Source organism: Lepisosteus platostomus, chromosome 2 (genome assembly GCF_059453375.1).
Source record: "Lepisosteus platostomus isolate fLepPlt1 chromosome 2, fLepPlt1.hap1, whole genome shotgun sequence".
In the NCBI taxonomy this organism is placed as follows: domain Eukaryota; kingdom Metazoa; phylum Chordata; class Actinopteri; order Semionotiformes; family Lepisosteidae; genus Lepisosteus; species Lepisosteus platostomus.
In genome coordinates this window covers 31,941,200-31,963,229 of record NC_142612.1, presented here as the reverse complement: position 1 = coordinate 31,963,229, position 22,030 = coordinate 31,941,200, and the positions used below count along the sequence as shown (strand labels likewise).

At 40.7% G+C, this 22,030-nt stretch overlaps 1 protein-coding gene across 1 annotated transcript in view; it reads left to right on the top strand.

The window, feature by feature from the left end:
- maoa (monoamine oxidase a) overlaps positions 1 to 22,030 on the top strand; it is a 52,023-nt gene that overhangs the window by 12,940 nt on the left and 17,053 nt on the right. The window contains exons 2-3 of the mRNA XM_088605476.1: positions 5,413 to 5,507; positions 6,824 to 6,961. Of these exons, the coding sequence (XP_088461602.1) occupies positions 5,413 to 5,507; positions 6,824 to 6,961 (233 nt within the window). The remainder of the gene's footprint in view (positions 1 to 5,412; positions 5,508 to 6,823; positions 6,962 to 22,030) is intronic.

The following is a 22,030-nucleotide window of genomic DNA, read 5'->3' as shown; positions in this document are numbered from 1 at the left end:
TGGTTCTGTTACTTGTCGTGATTGGTTGAAACCCTGCTCAGTTCCAGCGAAACGGCAGCCTAGATGACTCACTCTTAGCTCAGTGTTTTGAATTCTGCATCTGTGTTTCTGAGGATGGTTTTGGGTGGGTCTTGGCAGCCTCTCCATCAAGGAACCACCAGCCACGTCAAATATACTCTGCATGTGTCATCCCTCTCGCATTTACTAGGATCTAACTGAACAACTGAAATGGAATTCTAACACATTTATAATAGAAATCAGGGAGGAAGGATGGATCCTTTTTCTGCTTGCCTGCATATATTCGTATATGTTTTGCACAAGTGACTTCTTGTAGTTCTTCTTTCTCATACCTCTCTGTGGCACCAGGGTTGGATACCTGAGGTCTGTGCTGATGAGAAGTAGCAAAGTCCTGTGTCAGCTTTTCCCTTTCCAGGACATTTTTTAAATGCACGCAATGCTGTTTCCAAGGATTCAAATCGGCTTCCCTGCTCAAGGAGCAACGTGGGTAGAGAGTATTATCAGCTGACCCAGACCAGGGTCCCCTGAGCAGCAACGCGCAACTGGAGGACTGCAGGGCTCAGGCCGAGAGTGTGGTGCCAGCGACTGTGCCAGCTCTTCCGTAAACAATATGGAGTAATCCCTAATCTCCCTTGTGCCCGTTCCTTACCCAGGACTCACACTGTCCAGCCCCCTTCATCTGGCATTGTGATTCCCAACTGGCAGCATTTCAGATATCTGTCACGTCCTGTACACCTAGAGGGTGCTCTGCTTCTCTCCTGTTCCTAGTTCACTGTGACTATTCATGTCTTTCTGGTGTGTCTTGTTGTGTAGCCTATTTACTTCCTGTGTCTGCTCTGCTCCTTGCTCAGCATTGAGGGTATGGATGTCCTGAGACCCGCCTAGCATCAGGTTGCCCCATGTCCGTGGCCTGAAGGCATAGGTTTCTATGCCGACATCGTCCGACCCCCTGAGTCTGGGCTAAGCTCTGTGTTGCCCCTTTTACCGGTACATATAGAGTCTCTACTGGCCATTCCATGGCTTGCCCATCCGACATCTGTGACAATATGTAAACAAACCCAGTGATTCTGAAATGCACTTGTGTACCTGGTTGTTATAAATACATTTAGTCATCTCATGTCATCATGCATATACAAATCCTGTGTCCTGATTAGAAAATGCCATGGTGACCAAAGATTTGCACTTAACCAATTTTTTTTTAAACAGGGAAGCATACCTCATTGCGAGAAAACACAGTTTGCAGGTGTGGGCAGTGTGCAGGGATAAGGAATTTGATATGGTGAAAGACCTTTGCCCACTGTAAATTCCTATGGACTCGGGGTTGGGCCTTCCTGGGTACAGCTGTGTCCTGTTTTGGAACTGTCGGCAGTTTCGCCACAGTACATAATAGTAACACTGAAATACAATCTCGGTAGCTAAGCAGTGGTGGACCTCCAAGATAAAACCTGCTGCTGCTGTAAGTGGTGTTTGTGGACCAGTAGGTGGTGCTCTTCCCTCTGGAACAGAATTTCCAAAGTCAGTGTCCCACTATGGCAACGTATTGTAGGAAGTGGTGTCCATTGCATAAGACATTTAGCTGAGATCCATACTACTTGTTTATTATTAACACGCTCTTTGTAAGAGCTGTGGTTTTGACCCTTGGTACCTGGTGAGTTCTTGACTTGACTTGACTTGAACTTTATTGCCATATGTAACTGGTACTGGTACAATGGAATTCTTACTTACAGAAAGTCTAAGTGTAAAAAACAAAACAAAGTGCAAACAGTGCATCAATGTACAAACAAACAATAGACAATGTGCAAGTAAACATGTAGACAGTTTGAATGTAAACAATACAGACGTGTAAACAATGACTGGACATGTGCAATAGATAAGAAATCATAAAGAGGTAGATGGTGATGGTGTAGGTGTGGTCCGAGGGGGATGGCTAAATGTGTTCGCCAGTCTCACTGCTTGTGGAAATAAGCTATTGAAGAATCTAGTGGTAAGTGTCCGTATGCTCTTATATCTCTTGCCTAAAGGGCAATGGGGTGAAGAGCTCATGGCCGGGGTGGTGACTGTCCTCTGTGATGGCCAGAATTCTACCACGGCAGCGGTCCTCATAGAGCTGTTTAATCTCGGTGAGACCGCGGCCGATGATCTTCTGGGCCATATTGACCATTCTCTGCAGTGCCTTTCTTTCTCGCGAAGAGGTGTTGCCATACCACACGGTGATCCCGTTGGTGAGGACGCTCTCGATGGTGCAGCGGTAGAAGTTCACCAACACATGTATTGGCATCCCCCATCGCTTGAGGCACCTCAAGAAATAAAGGCGCTGCTGAGCCTTCTTCATGATAGAGTCAGTGTTCACAGTCCAGGTTAGATCTTTAGAGATGTGAATTCCCAAAAACCTAAAGCTGGTGACTGTTTCCACTTCCGTTCCATCAATACTGAGTGGGCTGTGAGTGTATGGCCTGTGTCTCCAAAAGTCCACTATTAGCTCTTTCGTTATCTTTATGTTCAAGTCCAGGTTATTGCTATGACACCACCTAACCTCCTTTACAAAAATCTCTGTTGGTTCTAAGTGTAAACCGAGGACAGAGAGACCCCTTTCCCAGCCTTTGGGAAGTGAGCTCAATCACAGTTATAGTGTTTGGTGATGGTAAGCGACAGATGTAATTATGAGTGTATGTGCAAAACTGAGTGTGTGATTAGATTACAGCGAGGACAGTGGTTGCCTGGAGCAATTTAGGGCTGTCTTTCTCTCCACACTGAGAATACCTTAACGAACATTGCATAATTAGCTTTACCCAGAGTTACTGGCACATTTTGGAAAAACAGAAGAAATTCAAGGACCATTCGATTTAAAATCTAAAATTAAAATTAAATTAAAATCCGAATAGGATTGGCCTATTGGGTTTCCTATTACACTTCACTGCCTATTACAGGGAGACCATGTCAATGTACAGGGATAATTCTGTCTCATAAACATTCAAATGACAGGTATCTGTACAGCTGTTATCCTTGCTTGTATGTTTTAGCCATAATGTAAACAGGTTTAGAGAGTGTAGAAAACACTACCTTAACACCATTTTCCTATCCTATTCGGTCATGTAGTTTGAAGAAATAGATTTAAGGATGTGAAAAAACAGGCAGAAAAAGTTTCATGTAGGATGTATATTTATAACGTAAAGGGATGGTTGTGTAATGTCATTTATTTAAAAAATGTTTTTTTTCTGTTCTCTAAAGTGAAAAAAAACAGCCAAAAGCATAAAAAACTATAATTCTATACATTGCAAAGTTCAATTCATGTGCATCTCAGTATATTCCAGTCAGTCCATATTGCCTGTATGTCACACACTACAATGATTTTTTCATTTTGAATTCGGCTTTTTGCATTATTCTTCCATTCTGTGAATTGTGGTTTGTTTCAATCTTTGAATAATAAAAATAATAATAATAAAAAAAGGAAAATGCAAATGGTAACAGATTTACAGTGGTGGTCAGAATTCAGTCAAGGTAAACAAAATTGGACACAATCTAAGAAAAAATCTGGAATGATTGTTTGCTGTCCTTGCTTGTTTCTATACAGTACAGCATTCTGAGCAGCATATCTTTAACTCTAGGATTTGGAATGGACCCAAGAATGAACATGGGCCCAAACACAGGCCAGGGGCTGTTTACATTATCTTCTGTTTTCTCAAGTCTTTTTTTAGACCTCCAGACTTACACTCATGTGTTCTTCCAGTGTGCAATACTCTGGTCTGAAATATTTACCAATATATTTCCATCGCAATTACAGTAGCTGTTTCTGGAAAGATTTGTGTTTTTTTTACTCTCTAGACTCTAGAGTCTATTCTGAAAAAGCTCCCTAGTTGCAAACTGAAGTGTTTTCCTTGAAATGTCATTGGAAAGTCAGCTTTTGATGTTAAGCACACAGATAAGATGACGAGAGGAGGGAAACCCCGCCTTTTCCTGTTTTGTTTTTGTCTTGGAGTAGAAATTATTAGGCTCTGATGTGAAGTGTACTAAATATCAGATTGCAACATCAAAACTGTAGTTGACCTTTCTGGTGAGAGGTTTGCTGAGCTAATGGCTTTCAGATCCTGCTGTGTGGAGGGAAGACATTCTTTGTGGTCAGCTGATCTGAAACCAGAGCCTTTACAAACCTCACCGTCTGTAAGACCCTCCAGTTACCATGACTCTGAATATACATGCTTTCAAGGTCTTACGCCACTGCAATGGAAGTGCTTTCACTTCTGCATTAAAGTTCTGAAAACGGGCTTCCTATTATTGTATTATAGCAGCCTAAGTTTCCTAAATATTTCTTACACTGAAATCCTTTTTGTGCAGAAATTGTGCATGTTAAACAACTGAAGATATGTAGGTGCTGAATTTTTCTAAAAGATCATCCTGAAAGATACCAGCACTGGGCAAAATCTTTGTTAACTCCTTCAATATGACCATGAGCACTAATGTGCTAATGTACCACAAAGTATCTGATTCAATATATTGAACTTTATGTCAATAACTAAAATATTTTTAAAATAAATGAGCAATTTATTTAATGCAGATGTTGTCAACATTGTTTCTTTGCTTCACTTAATATTGCAAAGTTTCGAAGTTTGTGTGTTTAGACAGAGTTTCTTTGCTGACAGAAACAGCCTGTTGTAGTTGCCACAGCCTCCTTAAGTGAATGCGAGATTTCAATGACTAATGTCTGATACATATTTCTGAGGTTGTTTCATTGTCACATTTTCTAGATGACAGGAAAGACAAATGTGGTTTAACAGTTTCAGCTACTGCTTTGCAGAGAGGCGGTTGTAAACTGGCTATTAAATAAAAATATATACCTCTTCAAAATATAAAAAATATCAAAACAGAAATTCCAAGATGGATGACTACATTTTGTTTATTATTGGTATGAAAATAAAGGTAAATTCGTGGCTGAGGTTTCTGTCAAGAAATGCTTAACATCAAGGTATGTGATCTTAACAAGAGATCCAGGTGTTCTGAGCAGGTCTTCCTCTGCCTCTGGTCCACCCTGCTCATTTTTCTTAAATGCTTCTTTGAAGAGAGCTGACTATTGTTTTATGTCTTGAATACAGAAGACTACAAATGCCTATGATCCACGTATTCAAATTCACAAAGTAACACAGGACACAAGAGGAAAGTACAAAGAAAGTACATTGAAGAATTGAGACCTGGAAGCACACATTTCCTTACACAAAGGGTTGTGGGAGTATGCAACACAAGCTAACCTATCAGGCGGTGCAAGCTGATACTCTGGCTTCCTTCAAGAAACAGTTAGATGAGGTCCTGGGTTCACTTCTCTAGTAGCATCCCACCAAGGCAGATTGGCTGAATGGCCTCTTGTTTCTAATCTCCTTATGTCTGTGTGTGTTCCATTGAAAGGTCTGACTGCGGCAAAACTGCTTGTGGAGTCAGGCCTGAACCCTGTGGTCCTGGAGGCTCGGAACAGAGTAGGCGGACGGACCTTCACTGTGCAGGTAAGACACTTGACAGGCATGAAGAGTGTTGACCAGGTCTATATCTGGACAACTGACATGTGTAATAAGAAAGCAGCACAGTTAAATTCTCCAAAGCTTTCAGGGTACAGATGTAAGAGACCCAATGGGTAATTAGTGTTGCTGTAACATCCCTCCCATCCCTTTTTAATAAGAATTAAAAAGGTCAAACATTTCCTCGGATGGGATTGTAACTCAGCCATCGATGGTTTTGATAAGATTTGATCTAAATCAAATTGAGAGGAATAAATAATGAAGGGAATTTTAAGTAAACATGCAGGTGAAGTTTTATTTTTGAATATTTGTGGCTTTCTTGGTGACAGTATGATGATGTCATGATTAGCATGATCTGTGAGTCCTGATGACTTTGATGGAGGAGAGAAGTCCCAGTCGTTCATACAGGAGGTCAGTCTCCAGTATAATCCTGGTGGACTGTGATTCCTTGCTTTAGGGGGGAGCTTTTACTCAGCCAAGTATGATGTGTTTTTAGATTGTTCAGTTGGCATATTCATGCCATTTTTCAAAAGGAAAAAAGCAACAGCAATTTGTTTATAGCCTCTGCAAACATGAATTATAGTTCAAAATTAATCTTTGTATTATTATTCATGTTATGCAAATAATGTTTTTTACATTTTGTTGTTTTTATTGTATTGTGAAAATAAATTACTAAGTGAATCAAATGAATCTTTGACAATTGAAAATGACAGATTATTTTCTCTGGGGTTTCTGAGTTTTTTTGGGGGAGTTTCTCAGTTATTTTTGACTGCCCATATCATTTTGGCTGTGACTGTATACTGTCCTCGGACTGTTCCCTCACTCAGACAGTAGCGGTAATGGAGGCCAGTGCGATTTACCTAATGCATAAGAGTCATGACAAAGGAAGGTGACTTGTAATTTATTATCGAAAAACACAAACGGCAAACCTGATATTGTTCGTGGACTGCAAGAAATGAAGGAACACTGAAACGAAAATTAAAATGCCTATAATTTTTGGCAGTTCCATAAAAAATCCATTGCATTCTAGTGTTGTTTCCCCCAATTTATTCAACAATATCGGTCAAGGTTCAGCACTCACTGCGAGTTGATTACTGTCAGTCTTTTTGGCCAACTCTGTAATCTACTTTGGCTCCTGGAATTGTGTGGCCAGGTACAGGCTCCTGCATCCTGTACGTGCACGTATGTTTTCATGATGTATTTGTTAATTTGTATTACAGGAGTAAAAACTGTTCAGTAAATGCTGTCTTATAGAAAGGTACAGCACTTCTCTAATCATTGCCTTCTGCCTTTGTTGAATCCAGAACAAGCCCTGTCAGTATGTGGATCTTGGAGGTGCCTATGTGGGCCCGACCCAGAACCGAATCCTCCGTGTGGCCAAGGAAATGGGTGTCAAAACGTACAAAGTGAACGAGCAGGAGAACTTGGTGCACTACGTGAAGGTGAGAGCAAACAGGCGGGGAGCAGCTGACTCGGTGGACTCAGCCTTTTACATTTCTGTTTTCCCAGTGGGTTACTGCATGAAGGTGGATCTACTCTGATCACGAATGAACGTTTTGGATAATTGAATTAAAACAGGGACTCCACAAAAATACGGAATTGCATTAGAATAATAGTGCTTACAAGTTTCTCGTGGCTTAGTCAAGTTGTCATCACCTAACATTCTTTGTTTTTGTGTGTTTTACACACCAGAGTGAAACTTTGAATGCATTTCTGATGAGTGACTGTGCCAGTGTGACGGTGGGTCAGTCTGAAGCAGCGGCATTTTGGGATCCATCACTGTACTGTGTAGGGGCTTTGTGCATTTACTGGGACAATTATTAATTGTAGCAGTAAGTCACAAAATGATTCTTTGATGGCTATTAGAAAACCGACCTTGCGGGATAACTCAGCATCGCACACACACGGATACTAATACACGACAATACATTTTATTAAGCGTAAAATGTGCTTATAAACATAACAGATCTTAAGAGTGAGGGTTAGCAGAATACAAAAGGTATAGATTCAATACAGTATAGATACTCGCAAGCAAGTATGTCACTCATAGGAATTAAATTGATATCAACTCAGGTTGAGGTAACAATTGAATTCTTGAGCTGTAATGCAGAATGTTGAATACTCATTCAATCTGTGGGAATTCAGATCTCCCGTGGACACAAGGGAACAGCGACAGGCTGTTACTGTGTCCAATCGGCGTCCTCTGACCCGGTGCCAGGCAGGGCTGGTTCGGTGTGAGGTGGGGGAGAAGGAAGGACAGATTCCTGCTGTGACGCTCTGAAGACCGGCTAGTTAGTGTTGGCTTAAATACCAGAGATTGTGCACATGAAAAGTGAGTGTGGGTCCGAGCACGTCACACTCTTTAGACGGGAAGAAGACCGGTTTGTTCTCGATATAGCGCTAGTCCTGAATCCTGAGAATCAGCTGTCCACATTTCTGACCGTAGTTCACTTGTTGATCAGGCGAGCATTCTCGGTGGGGTACCGGCGGTTCACGAGGCTTGCTGCTGGGCTAACCTCGGGCGGATCCTTTGGTGACGCGCGGGCAACCTCCGGTCTTGACTTTTAGAACAAAGTAAAGTCCTGGCACGCGGACACACTGGCCGTTACGTGATTGTCTGAGATGAATCTGAGAATATCCTGGAGAAGCCCCCTTCTGGCTCTGTGCTGCCTGTTTTATCTGGAGGAACTATGATCATTCATTGGTTGAAAGTTCTGCGGGCATTCGAGACCCATGTGGGGTCACCCTACCTTCCAGTTCCTGATTGGCTAATCGAGGTGGAGGATGAGTAACAATGCACTCTGACCTTAGGGTTGTAAACCTTGGGATGAGACTCTCCCAAGGAATCTCCCAGACAGTAAGGTGCCAGAGATGACCATTTATTAGGGTGGCTGGAGAATCTCAGCCTTGGGAGTTGTTCCTTATCAGGAAACTGTATCAGCCAGAAAAACACCTTCAATCTGAACAAAATGGAATGGCCTCTCTCTTTGTGTCCAGCACCATTACGATGAGAGAGAGAGAGACTGGCAAGGGAGCAGCAAACTTAATTTCTGTATTTTTAATAAGCCTTGCCGCTACAACTGCTAGATGTGCAGGTTGCTTGGGATGAAGCATTTTTACTGCACTTCCTCTCTGGCTCCTGGAAATGGACGATGCAGGGACACACAGATATTATCAGGCTGCAATGAGGCCTTTAAGGTCTGATCATAACTTTAAAAAGGGATTAGAGATTGATTCCTTGAATGCGTTGAGCTTGGAGATAAGAAAGCTTGCCGTATGACTTCATGGCTTTACAAGATCCACAGTGGGTGTCCTAATGCTCTCTAATGGATAAGGAGGGCTGTGCTTTGCAGGAAACAATCCTCTGTAGCTGAGCACTGTGCTTTTTTCTGTATGAATTAGATGAGCATCCTGTCCCTGTGAGATGCTCATCTCTGCCTGAAGGAACACAATAATATGGTTTCTTCTGCTATTAATGCTTGGCGTTGTTAAGGGAGAGAGCAGAAAATGTTGCTGGCCTCTTCACTAATGTAAAATCAAGGGGAAGCATCACCAGGTTTAACTCCTTATCTGTTAGATCTTCTTATTGAATTTCCTTGGAGATGACTTCCTAGGCTCTTTTGAAGGGTACATGTTTTTACCCTGTGATCAGGAGTCGTGCACTGCTGTTTTAACTTGAGATGCTACAAGAAATTACTTTTCTTGGACAGCTGTGAGTAAAGAATCCTAGGTTTAGCACTGCTCATTTAGTTTCTCTCTTGATGCTGACAGTAGGTGACACAACTGAGTCACACATTAGAAAAGTCCTTCCCTGTCTGTGCCAGATTTTGCCCTGCGTTACAATATGGCAACATCAAGAGGACTCAAATTGCAGTGTAAGCTTCAAATTGTGGAACTGTTCAAACACTAATCAGTTAAATCGAAACCTGAAATGTGTTACAGTGGTTCTCCTGTATAAACCAAGATGGCAGTCTAATACAATTTGCTCATTTGTATTCTGAACCTGCAGTCTGCTCATGGTCGTACTCATATTGCAGTCAGTAAGTATTTAGGGAAATGTATGTGTTTGGTTTGAGAACTGGTTAATAGAAAACATATAGTACAGTTAGGATGTAAATGCTCTAACTGGGATGATAAATATCACAGTAGTGTTGTAGTACAGGGGTCTATACTAATACCACTGCTCTTTTTCTAGGTTCTGTTCTAATAGGTAAACTGTTCAAGCTTGCAAATCCTACTCAGATAAAGTTACTGCTCATCATCTTGTGTGTCTGCTACTTAACAAAAGACGATAATGTTGCAGCTATATCAACTAAAACGACATCCTGAGATGTTTTTTCCAAACACCTTTTGAGCGATTCTTCTTCAGAACTTGTAAAACAAATTATTTTTTAGCTTAACATAAGCAAGCTCCTAACCCTACCCTTGGCAGGAACAATACCCTTCCACTACGTATATGTCATGCCTTCTCACCACCACTTTCTCACATGGAAGCGCACTCGCACTAATCACACTCCAGCCCTGAGCACTTCTGCTAAACGACACCACTCCTGCCAATCAGCCAACCACGACACTCCATCAATCAGTGCACCTCCTCCCTAGCACAATACTTAAACCCTCCAGAAGGCCCTGGTAGTGGTTGTTTGTTTGTTCACCTACCTTGCCTTAGATTCTGTTTTCCTTCTTGCTCTTTGTTACTAGCCACAGAACTCACCTTTGATTTCGTCTACTGTCTTGGCCCTTTGGATTTGGAAGCCTACTCGTTGACCTTCACCTTTTGACTTGTGGAACTGCCTTTTTGACTACGACTTTAGTCTTGCTCTATTCTGGATTGGAAACCTTCTCTCCTGCCTTTTTCTACGACCCTCAGAACTCAAGACTCGGTCTTTGCCTGCTGTCTATCCCCCTTAGGTACCGCATATGGTCCATCTCCCCGTTTCCTCAGTGGATCATTCCTGACAGTATATATACAGTCTAGATTTTGTTATCTCCATACATGTGCTCCTAACTTAGTGTGATATTGCTTACTGTAAGCGCAGTTATTTCCATGAGTGCTGCCCTTTGATTATGACTCGATGGAAACAAATCAGGTTTACAAAACAAAAAAGACATTTTGGGTCTGGTCAATATTTTTTTAAATAGATATTACTCTCTTTATGAAAAGTACAAAGATTTTCTACAGGTGTGGTAACAGGATGACACAGATTCTTTTTGTGAGGGCTCAGTTAGTGTCCTTGGCATTAAGCAGATGAATGCTCCTTACTAAAAGATCCACACAGTTCTTTGCATCTACCACCAATTGGGCTCAAATGTAGTATTTCATGTCATTAAAACTTGTTTGGAAACCATTAAAAGTGTTTGCCCTTCAGGTTACATGATTATACTGTATACTGTATGTATTTAGATAATAGAGATATTGGAGGTTGTGTATGTTTTTGTTGAGTGTGCTATTTGAAACTTTGGGATCTATGTTTTTTTAAAGAAAATTATCATTTTAATTAGGTCTTGTCAGCTTATGCGTGTGGGTCTATGTACAGTATACCTGTAGTGGTCAGGGCTCTGAACCTGTAACTGGAATGCTATGAGGTCAGATTCTGGGTGGGATCCTGCTCTTATACCCTTGAACAAGTTCAACTGAGCAAGCACAGTTTTCTATGTATATACTGTATTCACAGCTGTATAAATGAGATGTCTCCAGGCTCTAGGTCAGAGGGCAGCATTTTATTCAGAAGTCATGTGCCCAGAATTAATTTATTAAATTCTATTTGCCGATCTGCATGCCATTTATACTTTGTTAATTTCCTTGCCCTTGCTTGCCTCGATCCCAGACTCATAGTTTGGTACTGTGAGCTGCACCCAAGCCTCTGAGTGTTCAGTCAGTAACCCTTTATCCAAGAAGGATAAAGAACTGACTTTGTATATGAAAATATCTGTTCACAGAGATATGTAGATTCAAATGTCTGGAGCTGTGAAAATGCCACTTTCTTCAAACTGTCTCAATTTCAGAGGCTAGGACTTCCAACAGCTTACAATAAAGAGCCCGTGATCTCCCCAGTAACCTCAAGTGGTGTCACAGATCCCTCAGTTTTGAGGCCCATAAGCCTGAGCTTTGTAATTCAACAAGCTGCATTTCAAAATCCTCTCCACTCATTCACTTAAAAATCTGTCAGGTTCGCCTGTTCTGTTACTGGGTCTGGAAAAGGCATTAGCAAAGACACTGCTTTGCTTTCAGCACCTCAGTATGGCCCATTTAATTGAATCGGCCTTGTCTTCCTCATCCGTGAAGGGATCCTCATTCTTTGTCTGAAAATTTAATTGGACACCTGATGTCTCAAAACATGGAGTACAAACCGCACGGTCTTTATGTTTAACAAACCTATATTCGTTTCTTCAAGAGTGCTGAAATATGCAAACATTTAACTTCACTTTCTTAGTCATTTACTGTCATCTAGCCTAAACAATTGAACTCTCCACTTAAATGTAAAGAATAATCTTGATTAGCTGGCACCTCTAAAAATAAAGTATTAAATAAACCAACTGAATCTTTTTCCTTTCTGCATCACAGAGCTTCCATTGAGTAACATAATTTGTAGATTGACAGCTGTCAAGCATAGTATTTTCTTAGCACAGTTTCTTTGCTGTCAAATAGACTTTTGTAGCACAAAATCAGAGTGCGTTGCTCTAGGTTATCATTGTGAATTTGTTGTGGAAATAAAATTAAGACATTTATTCAGAACTTTTAAGCCTGTGGGCTTTTATGAATTAGAGAAATTTATTTCCATCAGCTTTGCTTGACATGTGACCTGGGATGTAGTGATGCAGCTCCCAGGTTCTTGAAAAACCTATTTGTAAAAGTGGTCAAGGGGCATTTCGACAGTATAACATGCCAGTATTTCTTACAAGTGGAGGACAACAAATATATTTGGTCAGTCAGAAATTATGCCTAAAGAACAAGATACTTCATAGCTTATCTTAAATGAAAATCCAAAGAGAAGCTCAATGTTTTGAGTCCTGCTATATAAGTGGGGGTGTTACTAAAGTGGGAAAGTGTGAATATTAAACCTCTCCAGTGCATCATTTAGATTAAATACAGTAATAGAGATAGGCACTTGGAAACTTCATTAAATTCTTATGAATTGCTTCAGTAGATTGATTGCAACAGATTGGATCAACATGAAAAACAACTGTTGAGTGTGGATCTTTCCTTACTATTGCTGCACATTGTTTTAACAATTGACTGTGATTTATACATTTAATAAGACAAACGCCTCCTGCTCCCAAACACACAATGCTCCCAATTGTCAAGGAAGGGTTTGTGGATTCATTCTGGCACTGCAAATGATAACTTCCTCATCTTGAAGCTCTGTCTATTAGTATTATTTATTAGCTTAGAAGAGGCCCTTATCCAGAGCAACTTACAATGTGTGCAAAGTTTACATGGTGTTTTAAGAACAGGAAAACCAATCAATGAAAAGCACAATAAAACAAAAACAAGACTTAATATATTGGCAAGGAGGCTAGTACACACCTGAAACTGCCTCACATGGAACTAAATTAGTACTGAAATAGTGTTGATTTAAAGCACTAACATAAGCATTGTGTAGTTATTTCTCCTGTACAATTAGTGAATTACATGACCAGTTTTAGAATTAAAAGGGTAACTTTTATTGAAGGATGCAATTAGGAACCGAGAGGTCACAGGTGAGTCCTGACCAGGCAGTGCGTACGGTTAGGGACCGGGCAGGTCTGATTTCTGGGTTAGTTCACTCCTTCCTTGAGGGTGGAGGGGGTACAGGCAGTCTGGCTGAAGAGGGGGTGCAGGGTGAGGTAAGAGACTGCAGAGAAGAAGGAGCAGGGTAGTTCATTAGTAAAGGTAAAATAATGCAGGGACATTGATGCTGGAAGTGCAGTTGGGGGCTGACCAGCCTCTGAAGTTTGGTCTGAGACTGAGCAGTTCTGGTTTCTGGGGTAGCTCCTGCCACCCCTGAGGAGAAGAGTGTCTGAAGAGGAGGAGGAGAGGGCGAGCAAGGGTGCAGGGAGACCGAGGAGAGGCAGAAGCAGAGGCGCTGACACAGCGGTAGATCTGGGGTTTTGAATTGGAGGTGTGCGGCAATAGGGAGCCAGGGAAGGGCCTGGCATAATGGAGCAGCGCGAGGAAGAGAAAAGACAAGCTGAGCGGCGGAGCTGTGGTTGGAGTGGGCAAATAGCACTGGGCAGAGGCCAGTCAGGAGGGAGTCACAATATTCTCGGAGTACTAGGGCGTGGTCTAGAACTGGCGCATGGAATTTGGTAAGGAAGGGGCAGACTCTGACTTTTCCTCCTGCCTGGAGATCTCTCCAAACAGGTTTCTGCTATGACATCAGGCCTAATCAAGTGATTCTTAATGCCAGGTGTGATAAGACTATTCAGTTCCTTAGAGAGTCTGTCAAAAGGGGTGTTTTCCTGGGCAAATAACTTTTTCTCATACCTCAGCCAGTTTTCCTCTTCAGTTCAGTTTTCACTTCAGTTCATTTCAGATTATGTGTCCTTTTTTATTTACTTTCAAAAAAGGTGTTAAAGCTGCGATAGGACATCCCAAAACTTGTTAATAAATGTTTTTTCAAGCATTTCTGGTGCTTGACTTCTAGAGATGTAATTTAATGAATCTAAGATAAAAGTACCTTTTTCTGCCTTCAGACCTGCTTTACTACTTTAGTGGGGAGTTCTTCCATTTTTGTTTCTGGATTTCCATGGTGCATTTTTTATATTTTATTAGGTTTCAATAATACAAAGCAATCTTAACTGATCTCTTGTGTCACCAGTCATTCAAAGCAGTTTTTGGTTTCTTTGTTGAAGATATATGTTTTTTCCAGTGGAAATCTGTTGGAAAAAGTCATGTAATCCCTGCTACAAAATGCTATTTAAAACATTTTTAAACAGGAATAGTGTCTGACTGTTTACTGACTACAGCTCCAAAGAAAGTTGTTTTTGTTGGTTATTAAAAAGTGCTCATTGTATTGTTTTTAAAACCTTTATAAGAAAGGTGTGTTAAAATATAGCCTTAATTTCACTAAAGGAGGTCAGATGCTTTGTAGTGGTTTGAGAGCATGTGGCTGTCTAGATAATTAGCATTGTGAATGTGAAGCATCCAGTTGGAAAGGTTGTCTTTCAGTATCATAGTAAATAGTAAATACAGGAATTAGCAGTTATCTATATCACTATTAGTTCAAGTAGGTAGCTGTGTCAGCATGCATAGGCTGCAAAGGAACAAGTAAAGGTTTATTCCATGCTGAAAAGAGAAGAAAGGAAACACAATGTTTCAGCTGTGGAGCCTTCTTCAGCATGGAGCCTTCACACCTGAAGAAGGCTCCACAGCTGAAACGCTGTGTTTCCTCTCTTCTCTTTTCAGCATGGAATAAACCTAATACTTGTTCCTATATCACTATCAGGTTTGGAGTAATTGGAGTTAACATCCAACACAAGCTCCAGATAATCGGCTTTTCTTTAATACTAATCCAGAAAGATAGACCCAGTTTTCAGGATCAGCAAACACTGTCTTGCAGCCCATACAACTTGAACAGGTAGAAGTTGCTCATTTGAATGTTATCCTCCTCTAAGTCATTAAGTCAACAAAAAGGAGGGGTTTGAAGGAACCCAGTTGCTTTATAAAAAAGACTCCAGCTTTGTCTCTGTTCCTTCTCTGATTTTATCCTTGCAAAGGTGCTAAACAGAGTATAGCTATTGTCTTCTCCACTTGTTTCCTTGATTCCTTCAAGTTGTCATGGGAACGTCACAGAATTGTTCAATGATAATGTGTGAACATTTGATTCCCCTGATTAAATACAATTCTCTTTGCACAGTCACTCACCGCCAATAGATTGGAAGAATCTATTTCTTAGGCCTAGACATAATAATTTTTCTCCAAATTATCTTCCTGTAGACATTTTTCCCAAATTAAATGTCATTTATCCAAACAGTAAAGAATTGTGCTGTTTTGCAGTTTTCAATCCTAACAGAACAACACTGATGTGTCAATATACACTAATCACACAAAATCCAGGGAAAGAGGGGTAATTTAGCAAGTGATAAATTGAAGATAAAAATCTGACCTGTTGTCGCAGGTTTTACATGAGCAATGTTAAAGACCATTTCTGCCAGTTAATAAAACCAAGTGTGATCTACAGTAACTGTATCACAGTCTTCACCTAGACCCATAATATCGATTTTTAACGTTAACTATAACTGAGTGTTCTAATTTACCAAACAAGATTTAAGGAATGAAAAGTTGTTGACAGAAAATCAAACTAACGCAATAATAACTGGACTTGGTTGCAGTGTAACTAAATATGATAAGGAATCTGAAATTCTGCTTTATAAGCAATCAAGCAAATGATTCTTCACTGGTTGCGCTTTGCATTGTACTTGAACTGTTTCTTTCTGCATTTGTTCCTTTATTTTACGAGTGAGAATGACTTGGCATTAAGAGTGATGACCTGGAGACCCATTTATACAGTAGATTGATTGCTGAAACAGTTTGTACCTTGCTCGAGGGCACAACCACAGCCTCTTGTTTTGGACTAGAACCAATGACTTTTTAGTCTGACAGCCATAGTCCTAACCGCTGCTCCACACTGCTATGACTATGGAGTTGAGTGTTTTGGGAGTTACTGTATCCTTTGGATGTTATTGCAGTGAACTGGGGCTTCACTGACATTATCTTCAAGAAAATCAGATGTTTTTTTCTGCTTCTGCCAATGTATTCTGTGCAACTGTAATAAACCAGCCCCCAGGGAGAGTGTGATGATTTCCTGGCTGGTGCTTGAATCCAGGTGCAGGGTGGTGCACAGCGAGCCAAGTCAAGGTGCAGATCACTCTTCAGAACCCAAGGAGTCTCCAAAAGCACGAAGTCAGACAGGCAAGGTTCGAAGCAGGAAAATCTCAAAGCAGACAAAGCCAGAGAAGATCTAGGATCACGGTCAGGAGACAAAGAAGGAGGTCAGTTTGCACTGAGCTGACAAGGCAAAGCAAGCAAAGCAGAAGCGTAGCGCAGCAGAGCACAGCAAAGCTAACAGGACTCTCAGGGTGAAAACCCACAATGACAGAGCACTAGAGCAGGAGTAGTCAGGATGTACAGTAAACACTATAGATGTAATAAGATAATTTCTAGTTAGTTAGAGGCAGGGTGTACTGACAACCGCCCATACCATGTGCAGACAGCCTCAGTGACTGTATCAGACCGCATGAAGACACAGAGGTGTGAGCATTCACCCAGGTATTGCAGTGTGCCTCCTGCAATGGGCTGGGTGTGGACATGGTGTTCTCAGCTACCTGGAGTGAAATGCATGTGTCAGTCATGGCGTGTAAAGCTTTCTGGCAGGAACCCAGGTCTGTTCCTCAGGTCCATGACCCCTCCAGTGCACCAGGTCCTGAAAGCTTCCCTGGACTCATCGGGAGTCAGGGATTCGCTGGCGCCTGGGTTCCTGGATGAGGCCTGGTCTGGCTCGGGTGTGGAGATGTAGCCTCTGAGCAGGTGGGCAAAGCGAGGTATTATAGCTACAGTAAAATCCACATCTCCCAGCCAGATAGCACTCAGGATACATGACGTACAGCTCATACAACATGTATATTTCTGACGAGCAGAGAAGTATTTTGTCCTTTAATGTATGAAGTCCTGCAGGTACCCACCCACATGATAGATTTCATTTGATTATGTTTAGAAGACCATTTGTAGTATGTCTCCATGGTTGGCCATGAAAACTATTTTAAGCCATTGTTAATTGTCACCTGTATGCATGTGTGAGTGAATGGGTATGTCAGTGTGTGCCCTGCGATGGACTGGCATCCCATTCAGAGTCCTGTCTTGTGCCCGTTGCCTGCCAGGTTCACTGTGACATGGTTTGGGCTCAGCTGTTATTCTAAATGGATGTGTGGATAATTAATGCTGACAAATATTTGAATACCTATGAAAATTTTGGATCACGAGAGGAGGGAAGTTATTGTTTTTAATTAATTTAGCAGACACTTTGATCCAAAGCAAATTACACATATGCCCTTAAATTACAGAACGGTATTTAAAGGATTAGATTTTTGTCTGAGGGTACAACAGGTTTACCCCACCTGTGATTCGTACCTCTCAACGTTCCAGTTTGAATGCTGAGCACTGCTCACTGCTACCTACATTTTAGGAAGTTAGCACTTAAATGAATGGCTTAACAATTTCCATGCTGTGGTTTGAAATGTTTTAAAGTGTGCCTTATTTTTCAGAGTAAATGCATTGTGGACTTGCTTATCAGTTCTGTTTTAGGTTTATCATTTTCTACTGTATTTCATAATATATTGTTACTATAATGAATACATTACATTATCTATTTTGTGTCGTGTTCAGCATTTGCTATGAATCATGGATTGCTGGAAATTGACCTTACAGATATAAACTTTCTCAATGGTTTGTACCTGCTGTGTTTAGCATATTACATGGCTTTCTGCTGAAGAGGCCCATTATTCAGCAATTTATTGGGGCTTTCTGTCTCAGTGCAGTATGCCTTTGTTATTACTGTAGTAGCTATATGAAGTTATAATTGAGTGAATCAGTGTTATTAAGGATTCAGCATAAATCCTATTGGGCTAGCCTTTACTGCTATTCCTGACAGCTGCAACATATATTATATGACAGTTTAAAGTTTAATGGCTCTTTTATACAACCTCATTTATCTGTACATTTACGCAAGAATTTGCTGTCCTTTGCTTGTCCCTGCACGTACAGAGTTGAGTAAGATGAACAGATAGTGTTTCCTAGAGTAACAGTCATGTTGCTGAAGCCTTATCTCTCATTCGGTGGCTTGTTCAGCTGTGCATGGATGCACAGTTTAGACAATCAAGTACCCTTTTCTAGGGAAACTTGTGTTGTCTTCAGTGTTTTAAAAGTGGATATTAATTGTTTTTAGATGACTCAGAATCTGGATTGCCACAATTGGATAGTTTTGCATTCCAGGAATGGATACAATGTAGACACTCTGGAGTAGCCTGTATGAAATAAGATTCACCCTACTTTTACTAAGAATTCAACTTTTTTAATACGTTAATACGTATGACGTGCACTGAACTCTGTGTTTTGTATTATTACAATCTAATTCATACTCTTTCTACGGATGTCTAAAGGCTGTAAACAAAAAGTGCAGATAAAGAGTAAATGCACAGTTTTGGGTGATGTATTTAGTGGAGTACCACAGGAATGTGTGCTAGGACCACTGCCCTTTCTATGTTTTACTTTTAACTTGCTCTAGATTCTGGTATAGTTAGCAAACTAGGAGGCATTGCCAAATAAACGCAGTGGACTTTAGAATGAATAATGAAACACGAACCAGGGGGCACAAATGATAACTACATGGAAGTGCATTTAAAACTGAGAACAGGAGGCACTTTTCTACGCAAATGGTTATGGTTGTATGGAACAAGTTACCCAGTCATGGTTTTGAAGCCAATACTCTGGATGAGATTCGTGGATCAATTAGATTCTTGGATCAATTGATCAATTAAATCAATTGGTACAGTAATAGTAATATCAATTGGTACTACTCCAAATGAATAAACCTTACCTGTTTCATATGTACCACAGGTTGCATAACGTGTTTGCAATCTGATTAGCAGCGGTTTGTACTTAGGCTAGTTGTTGTGACACTCATATGAAGTTGCATACAACTGATTGAACATAAAGCATGCAACAAATAAAGAGCCTGTCACTTTTCATTTTTATCAGTCCGTTCTATTGACATTTTTATATCTTAAACTTTATGGTTATAAAATAAAATGTCACATTGTGAAACTAGGCATTGTGGAAAAGCCTGATCAAATATTGAGTACGATAGATGCCTACATACACAAGATCAGTTATAAATTAACTTTTATAATGCGGTTTGCCAGCTTCTCATGGAATTCCAGGTGATCTATATTCCAGGGTAAAATATTAACAGGGTAGTATTATTCAGGACAGAGATGTGTCAGATAGCTTCTGTTCAGATTGTGCTAAATCATTGGTATTCAACACAGTTATATCTTGCAGTTCTAGAACAATCCTAACCCTTAAAATGATCACCAATTTATGTTTCTTTTTTGAGACATTTGAAGGTATAATATCATTAGGTGCAAGATTTAGAGTTTGTGAGTTGCAGGTGAAGTTTTACTCAGGCTTTATTTCTTCCATTTTTATTTACATAATTAAATCACACATGTCAGATACAGTAGATCTTTGGATTACTAGACTTACCAGGAGTTTAGTTACACCACTGAGTTCAGTATGACTATCATAAAAGACTTCGTATTTACACCACACATGGTGTTAATGCAGATGGCCACTTTGCAATTTTTTTAATGTACCCAAACGCAAGGTGCCATCAACAAACTAACTTAGCGGCATGCTTTTTGGAAGTACTAACCAACAGAAGTAACAAATTCTTATACCATGATAATGTTCAGAAAGTTTAATTTAATTCAGTCTGCCAGGGTGTGAGGTCAGGGTTATGTGCAACCCTTCACAGTATCGTGAAAAACAGTACAATTTCTGTATGCATGGGACCCTGAGCTCCAGTGAATCAGATCAATTTGTTTGTCTTTTTGGAATCTTTGATACCTTAGTACACAAGGTGTTTGAGCTTTTTCACCTGTAATTCTTTGTTAATTGTACTGTTAATTGTCACGTTTTGATGGCAATGTGCCTTAGGCCATGAGTATCCGGAGTTTAAAGAGGATTGTGCTTTAAGATCCCCCTTTAATGCATTCTTAAGCAAAGCATCTTTATTGCTGAAGTCAACTTAGAAAATAGCTACAGTACAAGCATTTGTTTTGTTGGAAAGCACATTTATTTGAATGAATTTAAATTAACTCCACTTCTCTATCATGTCCACACAGTATGGAGAGTCATTTTCGTGCTGTATATAGTTATATATCCATATATTATATTGTATATAGTATACCATATATGTATAGTATGTATTGTATAATAGTATGTATAATTATTATGTAACAGATAGCTATTTTACTGTAGGCAGTAAACCTTGCAGAAGGTGCAACCTTGCAGTTTTTATCTGTTCTGCTTGAAAGTGTTTCCTAGCATGTGCTGTATTAAAAGTATTGCCTGATGGGGCATATTGCACCTTTACACAGAGGCACTATTATCTGACCACCTTTAACCTCTGGATTTCAGATGTTAATGATGGCCTTGGACAAAGTCCAAGGCGTTGCTTTTATTGGTGAAGGAGCTAAAACAGGTTTTATCGAACAGCCACTGAAGGCAGAGTTATGATTACTTCACATGTGCAGTTAACATTAAGTGTAATCCAGTCGCACTGAGAGATCAAGACATTTATTTGCAGCTGTGCTGTTTTAGGGAGCTGTTTCCTAACCCTGTGCCCGTGCTTATCAGTCACTCCATTCCTATCGGCAGCATGCAGGTGCTGCTGTTCTAGGAGCCACCGGATGACCTATTTGTCCTTCATTTCCAAATAACTGTTTCACAAAACCCTTAGCAATGGGAGTGAGTGATTATAAAAACCAGGGAGATTGGGATGAGGAAGAATATGGAGAAAACAGGAGCAAAATCTAGGTGCAAAAAAAAAACAAGATCCCTGCTTATATTCTGCTTACAACTATACTATGTACTTGCTACTAGCATTCAAAAGCCTTCGTTTCTGCTTGATAATGGTTGTGAGCTTACTGGGAGGTTTGTTAATAGTTGACATTTCAGCTGATGTGCACATGAATGGAGCAGGATCCTCACACTGGACACTGACATCTTCCTCAACCTGAAAGGCCTGCTGCGCACGCCGGAGCTGCTAGAACTCTTAATGCACCGAAATGCTCTCAGCGCTCGCCAGCTCTCAGTCAGACCACATTTGAGCAGGCTGCTGTGCTGCTGTTTGGCACTCTTGCCGAACACCCCCTCCCACGCCCCGAGCCCTTTCCCGAGGAGCACACTGAAAGGCTCCATCAGCGGGGACCGATCTGTCAGTGCCCGCATCCTGATGGGTAATTTCGTTGAGAGGCAGGAAGACAGCTGAAAATTACAGAGCTGCTTCAGCACGAGAGAAGATCATTTCTTTCAAAAAGCCACAATACTTGTCCTTTAAGGCTCTCACTCTGTGCTCACTACACAGTTACGCAAACACAAAAAAATGTGAGGAATTTTGGCCTGGGACCAATTTTTACACAAACTTCACTGCGTAAAGCAACATTGTATGTAAATTCTAAAAAAAAAAACAGTTTTTGAAGAATGAGCAGAGGGAACAGATGCCTCATCATGAAGTCATGCTAATGCCTTGTAAAACCTTAGAGAGCTATCTGATAAGGCAAGGGAACATTGTCTTCATCAGCTGTGCTGTCTGCCTGCTTTTCTAAGGGGATAACTAGCCAGTAAACACTGGGTTTGATTCCTGCTTAGGGCACAACGTTTTGCCAGCAGCCATATCACCCTGCAACTCACAACTTACTACTGGCAACCCACTGAAGCTCAGCACATGTGAGCATGGTCAGTACCTGGC